Below are 11,899 nucleotides of genomic sequence, written 5' to 3'. Positions count from 1 at the left end.
ACTGTTGCACAGGTGAAAACTACATGTTCAATTCATCGCTGCTGCTTTACAATTCTGGTAGGTATTCCTAACATCCAGTTATATGTATTCTTATACACTGTGTCTCCTAATCAACATAAACTGTAATTATTTACAACAGTCTTTAACATTATGTAGAACACATATTGAAACATATCATGGCAAACATAAATCAATTTTACTATACAAAAAATAAACTTTCACTATGAATGTGGAGTGTTTCATTTTACTGTGATAATGTGTGCCAATTGTATTTATTTTGAGTACATTTAAAGCAATATTTTGTTGACTTGGCTAACAGAAATATGAGCAGTGAATTATTAACTGATCTCTTGATTACTCTTTAAAGTAACAAAACAGTGATCTGGTAAAAGTTTTAAAATCAATGTTCACATATTTTACGGACTAAAGGTATTTTAGTAATATTGTTTTTTTAAGTATGTATTTCAAAATTAATGTATTAGGAATGATTTATTCCATGTAAATTGATTTACAATGCCTGATGCGATGAAATTAAAATGAACTACAACAACTGTGGTAGTGGAATAAATAGATACTACATTTAATAAACTTTCTTTAAAATCCTGATGCTAGAAGTGAATTCTTATTGTATTGTAATTGTTGAAAACAATACATCTTGTGGTGTATTTGACTTTATTACTGTGACAAGCTTGAATCAGTAGCACATCGTTGAGGAATACAACTGGAATTATAATGACATTTAACACTTAAAATGATTAGTTACTAGAGCTGACTTTGTCATTTCAAACATTACAAACAGCTGAATATCATTTATAAGTATATTAAAGGACACATAATGCTGTTTATTCAAAAATACTTAACACCTATTGTATGAGTGTGTGAATTCTTTGGGGTAAAACATGTTAAATTAACAAGTTCATGTTGAAGAAATAATGTTTTTAAAAGTTAAAATCTAAAAGGTAAAATAGAAAACTGTGATTTAAACTATAATTTGGGTATAGTAGTAACTGACATGTGAAAGTTAAAATTACACCGTGAACTATTTACTGATCGTCTCTTTTTTACTTCTTCAGAAATGTAATTATAGACTAACAAACAGATATTTCAAGAGGATAATCAATGGAAGACACAGCCTTTTTCAATGAAACAATAATTCATCCAATTGGTTTTTTTATTGCTGGATTTACAGACTTATCATATGAAAGCTGGTTTTGGGGATTTTTGTGTCTTGTTTATATTTTGACACTTCATTCAAATGCTTTGATTGTTTTAATAATATGGTATGAACAGTCCCTACACACACCCAAATACTTTGCTATTTGTCATTTGGCTGTCATTGATGCTTGTTGTAGCACAGCTGTTATCCCAAAGGTGATTGACACATTTCTTTTAAACCACAAGTTCATTAAGTATGAAATATGTATGTGTAGTTCGTTCTTTGTGCACTTTTTTGTTGGGATGCAGTCTTTCTCACTTGTGTTGCTTGCTTATGACAGGCTAATTGCAATCTGTTTCCCTTTACAGCAACACACTATTAATACTCCAACTCGAATGTTTCTAATAGTTATCATTCTTTGGGTAATTATGGCTGTTCTTGTAATCGTACCTGCTATTCTAATAGGGAACTTGTCATATTGTAATTCAGTTGTAGTGAATAGTTATTTTTGTGATCATGGACCTCTAATTTACTTAGCTTGCAATGATTCTTCGTTAAATGCTGAAATGGGAACTCTGTATGTCATTTTAGCAATTCTGGGTCCGTTGTGTTTCATCATATTTACATATATGTGTATTTTCAGAGCTCTCACTAAATTATCTTCTGCTGACAGTCAAAAAGCATTTAAAACATGCACGTCCCATTTAATTGTAGTGGGGATCTATTACACACCTCTGCTCTTAACTTATTTCACTGTTATGGCTGGCTACAGTATTTCCACAAATGCAAGAATTCTAAACAGTTCTCTTTCTGTGTCCATTCCTCCTATGCTTAATCCAATTATATATACTCTCAAAACAGAAGAAATAATGGAGAAAATCAGAAAACATTATTTACGAAGGAAGTTAACCCCTAGCTATAAATAGATGGTTTCTTTAAATTTAGAGCTGAGTTGTTTTTGTTTTCTTTTGTTTTATGTTTGTCTTTAATATTAATATTCATCATAGCTTTGCTTGCAAAGGTAGTAGTGATATTCTTTTTATATGTATGTATTTTGCAAGCTTCTCATTTTGCTGGGGCATCAATGCTTTTCACATGTTTTTATTAAGTATGTATTTTTCTATTTTTCTGGTTAAATAGGGTCATTAGCTATTGTATTGCAGTTTGCTTTACTTTGCTTCATCTTCTTTATTGTGGATCTATATACAATTTCCATATTGAATTCTTCTTGAGTTTTTTGTTTTATGTTTACTTTGAAAATGTGGAAAAATATGTACACACAAAGCAATTTAGTAGTTTTATTTCCTTTATGTCTTTTTTGTTTCTGCAAGTTTTTACTTCTTATCAGTGTTCTTGTTAATACATAAAACAAGTCTCTTATTTTCCTCTTTGTTCCTTTCTGAAAAGAACAGCAGCCTCTAGGAGCTGAAAGAGGGCAGGGGAGGCAAAGAGTAAATACAGTTGATACAACTTCAAAATACTGAGCACGCCATAATGCTTCAAGAGACAAAGTGTCTTTCTTTAATGTAACCTACAATTACCATAAGAGGCCATTAAATGATATTGATGTGCCTGAATAAAATGGTGCAATTTTAAAACAAATACTCCTGGTAATGTGTTAGAGTTGTGCTGTGTACTTGCATATTATTACTGTTGATTAAAGGATTGTAAGCTTATTGAAAAAAAAATTATAATTATACATAATTACCTCTGACCTGTGACCCTAAATGAGATGAGCTTCTTCAGGGTATTAATGGATATCCGTACAGCAGCCCTTCCCTTATTTGCTTTTCTCTACTAATGTAGACAATTTTTGAGAAATTATGTAGTTTAGATTAATGTCATTGTATGTTATTGCTATTTAGAGTTTTAAAAACATTAGTAAAAATAAATACAGTATACAGTATGTTTTTATCAATATATTTTTGAACAGCATGTGTTTTGCCAGGTGTTTTAAGCTTTGATTATGTTTTTTTATTGTATTTTGTTTTAAGTCAATAAATAAAATAAAGTGCTTCATAAAGGATTAATTTATTTTTCCTAAATAAATAATAATATTGAACATTGTATTTGCGTTAAGTGGATCAGAAAATGAATGCATGTCTGGCAAAGTGGCGCCTATCAATACACAGACCAGGGCTTAATTTCATTCAAGGTTACCATTGGTTTGAAGTTTTCACATTCTCCCCATTGTCACAAAGTGTGACCTCCTACCAAGTCCTGAACTCTTTTGTGTTAGATAATTATTGTCATTAAACACTGCAGAAAAGTTCATGGGACACATGCACAGCTCTCTCTACCTCAGCTTTGCATTCAGATTTCAGCTTATTTTGCTTTGCGGGTAAGAGAGGCAGGCTGGCCATAGATAAATATTCCAGATTGCTGAAACTGTATGTTAGATCAAGATGGGGAATTTTCACTATATATTTTACCGGCCTCTAAGGAAATCTACCTGGCAGCTTCTTATTTGTTCCTCTTTTGGGACCAGAAACAAAATATATACTCTCCATGCCAACACAGAGGCATTCTTTTGAATTCTTGTCCTCAAAGAAAGATATGGTTGTGTCCAGAGGGCAGAATTGGAGGGTCCCAGTGGAAAAATAAATGAAAGCTGCTACCATCACTAGCTACAGGATTAAACTGTTGCTCTTTTTTAAAAATCTTCTTTATCATTTTTCACCCCCAAAAGTTAATGATATTAAAGCAAATCAAATGGGTCTTGGCTTTGGTTTCAAACACAAAACAAAGAGTAGTAGGTTTTAAAGGCTGATGATGTCTATATTCTCACAAAATTCTACCAAACTCAGAAAATCACATAGACAATAGTTTCAAAATAAAACAGCTACTCAGGTCCAACCTAAGACAGGCATTCCATCTAAATCTGCCTAGTGGTCTGATTTTTCCCCTTGCTCATGTCCCAGCACTGTGCTCCAAGTACCAAGTTCTCTTTTTACCTCATGTTCCTCTTTCTCTCCCACACTCTTCTGGAGTAATTAATTTACATTTACATTTATTTATTTATTTGCTTATTTGCTTTTTATCCATGTTGACAAAAGAGGTCAACATAAATTAATGACATAAGTTTGGGACTGTTTGGGAACAAGTGCTACAGGACAAGGGTACAAAATTAATTGTGAAGATCTTAAAAAAAATATAAGCTAATTATAAAACCTAAGTTACAAAACCTAACAGCCATTATTACATAGACAAATAGTCATCAAATAAGAGAGTCTTCAAACACATCTTTAACACATTAAAGGAGCCAGAGTTTCAAATGGAGGTGGGGAGCTTTTCCACCAATAAGGTACTAAATATGAAAAGAGTCTGGACTGAGATTTTTTTCCATGCAGATGTGACATCACCAGAATCAGTTCAACAATAGACATAAGTGACGGAGAGAGAGCTTAGGATGTATGTGTTTCCTTATACATGGGTGCAGACCCTCTGATTACTCTGTCAGCATGCATGAAGGATTTTTACTTAATACGTGCTGCTACAGAAAGCCAGAGTACTGATATGAAGAGAGGAGTGGCATGTGCCTTTCTTGGCTTGCTGAACGCCAGACTGCATTATGAATAATCTGCCATCTCTATATATAATCTTCATTTGGATCTTGATCTTTGTTTGTCCGCGAATGAATTAGACGAAGAAGCACTAGATGGCAGTAGAGAGACAGCTAAAACATAGGCATTGCATTAAGAATCTCCTCCAGGCTTATACAACTGAAGACTGTAGTACTCCAGTCACACCTCAAAACACAGACATTCAAACTAAACAAATTGTTGTGCTTTAAATTAACTAATCCCTATATATAATCTTCATTTGGATCTTGATCTTTGTTTGTCCACGAATTCCATGCATGAGTAGACCACCTTCCAGTTTAGTATGTTGTTGTTACTCACGGATGTCAACAATGTGCCGGAATAACGAAAGGGGTGGTGGACAGTGTTACGCTGGCCTGGTTAGAGAATGAGATTGCTGAAGATAAAAGGTATGTGCCTACGTAACATATGATTGAAAGAAAGACAGTGGGTAAAATGAATGACAACGTAACAGCACGTTCCGGAAATTATTATTGTTACGTTGTAGCATGCGAGTGCTGCGCATCTCACAGTTGTACCGTGGCTCGCTCACATGTCAGTGAAGTGATCCCTATTTATGCTTTAAAGAGCCTGGATACCTATGTGTCCCCCTTTAATAACCATTTCTCCGTGTATATTGCCTTACTCTTTGGATTGCCACAAAGCAACCTGCAAGAATGGAGAAAGGTTGAGAAGAGATCGTGAGAGGAAACGACAGCGTCATGAAAACGAGACGGACTGTGAACGGAGAGAAGCAGAAATGCTCCTACACCACCGCATAATTACTATTCGGACAGTGATTCCGAGTAGGCCGTTCCTATCGAATCAATGTCCAAGGGTTGTGTTTTGTAATTTTGTTTCCCTTATAAAAAATCATAATGCTGTGCGACGAAGGGCCCAGTTCACGACTGGCAGCCGCGTTTAAACAGGGAGCCCTTCACAGACAACTTTAACACGCACAATGTAGTTGGGCGCACATGGCTAGTTTATAATAATTTGCCATTTTCCAGTTCTTTGGAATTTCCCCAGTTCACAGTTTCTTCCTAAAAATAAGTAAAAAAATATAAGGATTTATATATTGTATGTACTCACTAACCTTCTTAAGAACTCCAAGATAATATTATCTGATCCTGGTGATTTGTTTGATTTCTACGCATTTAATCTGAGAAGTACTTCTCGTATCTACAGTCTCCAAGTCACTTATTACCACCTTAGTAGTCCCTGTTACCAGTGTTCCCTCACATATAAAGGCTTCAGAAAAATGCAAGTTTAGAGCATCTGCTATTTCAGTGGCTATATATTTTAATTCCCCTTTACTATTTATGATACACTTCACCTCCTCCTTGACAGTTATTTTTATACTAAAATACTGAAAGAAACTCTTTGGGTGATTTTTTGCCTTATCTGCTATGTTCCTCTCTAACTGCCTTTTAGCCCCACAATATCCTTCGTAATGATTGCCCTCATGTGCCCTACGATTACCTTTAGAGTAATTAGTTTTACATGCAATATAATGATATTTTTTCATCTGCACTCTTCCAAAACATTATAATCACTTGAACCTAGTGTTTCAATCATCTACACATTCTCAACTCTATCCTGTATAGTAAAAAATAAAGCACCAGACAAGAAAAAGGTTTGGGGATGGCCACCCCATATACTGAAAAATCAGCAAAATAAAAGAAACAGGTCTTTACAGATCGGAGCTCACAATTTAACTGAAGTAACAGGAAGAGTCTGCTCTATAAGTATGGTGGATAGGGGGAAAAAGTGTAGTCAGGGCAGCCAGAACAAGAACTGATGTGGCAGGAAGGTAAATTCTGGGTACTGGAAGTGATGTTTTCAGGGTTGGCCAGAAGCAATGTTAGTGGGTGTGCTGGTGGGATGTCACTGAGAGGCAGGGCCTTTAGTGGAACGGCAGAGGAACAAGAGGAGAGAGGATAAGGTGAGAGCGCCAACTCCCAATCTGGCTGATGAATAGCATTATTTGAGCCTGTAAACTGTCCTCCATCCTCACGTGTGTAACACCTGATTATGTTCTCATATAATGCTTCTTAGAGAGATTTAGTTTTCCCAAACAAATGCAGGTTTCTAACACGAATATTGTACAAGGGGGAGTCATATCATGCTTCATGATGATCGCTGCCTAAACCTTGGGCTCTTACAACTTGCTTCTATTGAAACCCTCCTTTAAATATTATTCCCACCTTTATTTCTGGAAAAGCTGCCAGAACTGTTGATGTACTTTGCACAGTGAGGAACTGTTGTCTACAGGGTGTTAAAATCATTTGGCTGCCTTTATTTCTCCAAAGAATACTCAATGCTCTGATATGGACATTCCTGCTTGTGATGATTCCTACAAGGAACTCATGAGGGACCTTCTGATGGAGCACACAAAGACCCTGAATGTAACCATGCAAACTAACTTCACCGAACTTAGAACTTAAATCGCTGGTATTAAGGGAGAACAGGAAAAATTTATCAGGGAAGTTTAATTTCTACTGTCTCACGTCATATGTGATAACTCAGAAATAAACATGCTCCAGATTAAACTTGTCACTCTTAAAATTTAAATTATTTACCAAGAAAGCAGAGCATGATGAGACAGCATTTGGACCATAGGTCTGTAGAGAAGGCATGGAAGGTAATAATCTCAAGTCGTTCCTAGAGACAGCCAAAATGGTTTCCAACCCTTCTGATTTAACCCTCAAGATAATGAGGGCACACAGGGTATACTCTAGTCACATTATCTCACCCAGGCCTGTTCTTGTCATCATAAAATGTTTAAGGTTTATGGATCAGCAGCACATTCTGAAATAAGCTAGTTGTGTTCAGGGCATTTCTTATGCAGGTCAATGCCTTCACACTTTTACTGACTTTAGCCCTGTTATGGCACAGTGCAGACGTTTGAGTGGTTATTCTTCAGTCATTTCTTCGTTTCCTTGGAAAACTAAAGTTAAGCCAGGGTTCAGTGCACTCTGAAGAGGAGGCTTTTGCAGCAATAGATACATTTATTACCAATGGCACCTTTTTAACCTATTTGCAGTTCATTTGCTATTTGTTGTTCATCAGGATGTTATTTTTCATGCCATTCTACAGATCTCTTTATTATATTCACCTATTTTATTCTGTCAGTTAATCTGCATGCCATTGCTGATATTGGGGTATTGGCTGTCTTTCCTTGATTCAAATAAAGTGGTAGGTTCTGGTGGACAGGGGATTGGGGCTATTGAATTCCCATAGTATCACCTTGGATCACCAGGTGCAATTTTCAATCCAACTCCTTTGTGCTGTGCTTTGTTACTTTTAACAACAGAGGACTGAATTTCCCATAATCCTTGGATTTTTATTAATTTTATGCTTAGGTATGAGCCACATTGGGTTGTAGTGTAGCAACTGTTTCCCCTCCATCCTATTACTGTTTAAATTTGTATGCAGTTTATGTGATATGACAGAGGATCCACAGCTGGTAATGGGGTGTTTAATGTTTTAGGAGGGAGAGGGAATTTAGGAAAAAGTATTATGAGTTCTTGTCCTGCGGTGGGTTGGCACCCTGCCTGGGATTGATTGCTGCCTTGTGCCCTGTGTTGGCTGGGATTGGCTCCAGCAGACCCCCGTGACCCTGTGTTCGGATTCAGCGGGTTGGAAAATGGATGGATGGTATTATGGGTCCTGAGAGGGTATGGAGGTGGGATCCTGAGTCTGGAAAAATTTGTTATGAAATTCAATGATATTGTAAGTTTGTGTACTGTGGAACACTGTTTTTTTTTATTTTTTCTCACTTCATTTCTTTCGAATTTTAACGTTATTTCTTGGAATGCCAGAGCCTTGAATTCTGCCCGTCATTGCATAAGTGTGCTGGACTTTCTTCACCAACATCATATAGATATAGCCCTAATTCAGGAATTGCAGTTATTGACTGCTGATGTTTGCCACCTTCAAAATAAATACTATTATGTCACAATTTCTTTGGGTGTGCCCATTCTGTTCAGAAGGACTTTCAAATCAACATCATCAAAGTAGGAAATGATTATATTGGCTGGTTCTGTTATGTCTTAGCCAAGATATGGAGCCATAAAGTGACAATAATATGTGCATATTCCTTACTGTTTATTATATTTTCCTGATCTAGTCCAGTCAAAATCTTCTCAAGTTTTTAGTCGGAATTAACAGAAATGCGTAATCAAACCACTGTTGGATAAAGTTTCTCCTACGTTTTTTCAGCACACGCCCCAATCCACAATGTCTGTATGTAAACTTTGTGATGATCTTAACTTAGTTAATAGATTTTGCCTGCTAAGTGTCTCAGTAAAAGTGTTCTCTTTTTTCCCCTCACCATAAAGCACAATCTTGCATTAATTATATAGTAGTCTCCTGCTCTCTAGCCATATTAGTTTGAAATACATATTTTATTTCATTATCTCTTATAAATCACTGGCTGATATTTTTTTCAGCTATGCTAACTCCGTTCTCCTTTGCAGGCTTCCCAGTTAAGGTGTAAACCATGTTTAGTAAAAATTCTAGGCTTCAAAAATGTATTTACAATTCACAATATATACATTAAGTGTATGCTTTTAGATGCATACACTGAGGCTAATATGCAGTTTTGGAAGTTCAGCCTACAATGGACTACAGCTGCTCCATACAATTTTGATCAGAGAGCACACACATTAAACTATAACCTTTTTCTTTTTTTTTTTTGTTTTGTTGGCCATAAGCTCTGGTTCAGCGCCTTTGATTGCTGAAAATAAATACTAATTGGACAGGAAATAACATCATGAAATCCTCCCATAGACTGAGAAAGGTAAAAAGAGAAATAAGATTTTTAAGTTTAAAATATTGGTCAAAAACAGTAATTAAAATATCTTGCTTAAAGACAACACACATTGAACACACATTGAAATGGGTAAAATATATTCAGACCTAGCAAATGTGTCAAATGTATTTAAAATCCAATAAAATATTTTCATACAGCAATATAATACACAAAGACATGATTCACAAAAAGAGGGGGTTAACCAACTATATAGATACTGTCATGTTATTCTGGAAGTCTTTGCCGAATGAAAGTACCTAACCTGTGTGGAAAGAAGTTAACCTACATTTACATGAGTGTATCTGGTATAGTGACAGCAAAAAATCAGTGTGGAAGATACCATGAGGCACACAGAACAAATGTTTAATTCCATAAATAAAGGCCTCTCCTTTTTACATTTCACTTAGTTCACACAGTAAAAGATCAATTTGAAAATGTCATGACAATAATTTGTTAATGTTCATTCTAAACTATGATTTCCACGAGGCATGCTATATACAGTATACATTTTACTGGCTATGTATCTTTTAGAGCCTGCATCTATGAGAATCAACTCATAATCATAAATCATGGTGTAAAATGAAGCAACACAAAAGGTACAGCCCTGCCAGCATGTGCTGTACTGAAGAGATGATTATGACTGTACAGACTGCCTCATTACTTATTAATAAAGCTTATAGGCTGAAAGCCATAATAAAATGCATTATTGTAGAAAGTTATGGCCTCCAAAGGAGAAGCAAATAACTTTATTAGAATGGAGCCCATATATAATTTTTTTCTTCTTGTTATAAATGACTAGCAAAAATGTCAAGTAAAAATTCTTCCAGCATCTAAATAAATGGACAGCAAAGCATTAAAACTATAATAATAATAGGTTATAAAATAAATGGAAATATACAATAAATTCACTTATATATAAAATGGAATAAAAAATATCAAAAATTAGGAAAACATTGCTGAGTTTGTATTAATCCCTGGAGACATGACCAAGGTAATAATATAATAGGTCTACCATCACTATGTGCCTCAGGCAATGTCTTTAGAAGTGATATTATTAAAAGAATGAATAGTACGCACACAACACTAACTGTGATTAAATGGTCTAACCTGAGCTGGAAGCTAATTGCCTTTGAAATAAGTACTTTCTTATTTTATCCATAATCTCTTCAGTTTTGAGAGTATATATAATTGGATTTAGCATTGGAGGAACGGAAACGGAAAGAGAACTATTCAGTATTCTCGCATTTGTGGAAATGCTGTAGCCAGCCATTACTGTGAAGTAAGTTAAAAGCAAAGGTGTGTAATAGATCCCCACTAGAATTAAATGTGATGTACATGTTTTAAATGCCTTTTGGCTGTCTACAGAAGATAATTTGGAGAGAGCTCTGAAAATACATGCATACGTAAATAGTATAAAACACAATGGAACAAATAATGCTACAATTATGTGCAAATTTGCCATTTCGATATTTAGCGAATTATCATTGCAAGCCAAATAAATCACTGGTCCATGATCACAAAAGTAACTTTTCACTACAAGAGAGCTACAAAAGGATAGGTTGCTTATTAGACCAACAAGAATTAGGGTCAGAGCTGCCATAATTAACCAAAGAATCACAATTATTAACAACATTCTAAATGGAGTATTAATAGTGTGCTGATGTAAGGGAAAACATATTGCAATGAATCTGTCATAAGCAAGCAACATAAGTGAGAATGATTGCATCCCAACGTAAAAGTGCACAAAGAAAACACTACACATACATGCTTCATATTTGACAAACCTGTGATTTAAAAGAAATGTATCGATAGCTTTTGGAATTACAGCTGTGCTGCAGCAGGTATCAATAACAGCCATATGACAGATAGCTAAATATTTAGGAGTGTGTAGAGATTGATTACACCATATTATTAAAATGATCAAGGCATTTGACTTAAGTGTTAGAAAGTAAACTATAGACAAAAACCCCCAAAAGTAGCTTTCATATGGTAAATCTGTAAATCCACCAATGAAAAATCCAGCTGGACGAACATGTGTTTCATTGGAGCGAGCTGTGTCTTGCATTGATTGTCCTCTTGAAATCTCCTTTTCTGAGACTGAAGTTTTATATCTGGAGAAGTTAAAAATACATGATTTATAATTCTTTGGTTTTATTAATCTTACACAAATCAAATAGACATTGATTTTATTGTAAAATAGAATACTCACGAGAGAAATATTGATTAGCAATCCATTTGAACAAACACTGCAAACAGGTTTGAACCACTCCCACTGCAGAGTATTTATACTTTAAATGAAAGACAGTGTTCAAATTTCAATGGTTACAGTTTTCTCCGTAGGGATAC

The 11,899-nt window shown here is 35.1% G+C and overlaps 1 protein-coding gene across 1 annotated transcript; it reads right to left on the bottom strand.

The window, feature by feature from the left end:
* Positions 1-10,486: 10,486 nt before the first annotated feature.
* On the bottom strand, positions 10,487-11,621 carry LOC114650999 (olfactory receptor-like protein OLF4). Its single transcript, XM_028800953.2, has one exon. The coding sequence runs from the start codon at positions 11,616-11,618 to the stop codon at positions 10,656-10,658; it is 963 nt and encodes a 320-aa protein (XP_028656786.1). The 5' UTR covers positions 11,619-11,621; the 3' UTR covers positions 10,487-10,655.
* Between the last annotated feature and the right edge of the window lie 278 nt (positions 11,622-11,899).

This window comes from Erpetoichthys calabaricus, chromosome 4 (assembly GCF_900747795.2).
Source record: "Erpetoichthys calabaricus chromosome 4, fErpCal1.3, whole genome shotgun sequence".
NCBI classification, from domain to species: Eukaryota; Metazoa; Chordata; class Cladistia; order Polypteriformes; family Polypteridae; genus Erpetoichthys; species Erpetoichthys calabaricus.
Note: the sequence above shows the minus strand (reverse complement) of the source record. Positions and strands in the feature narration are given on the sequence as shown.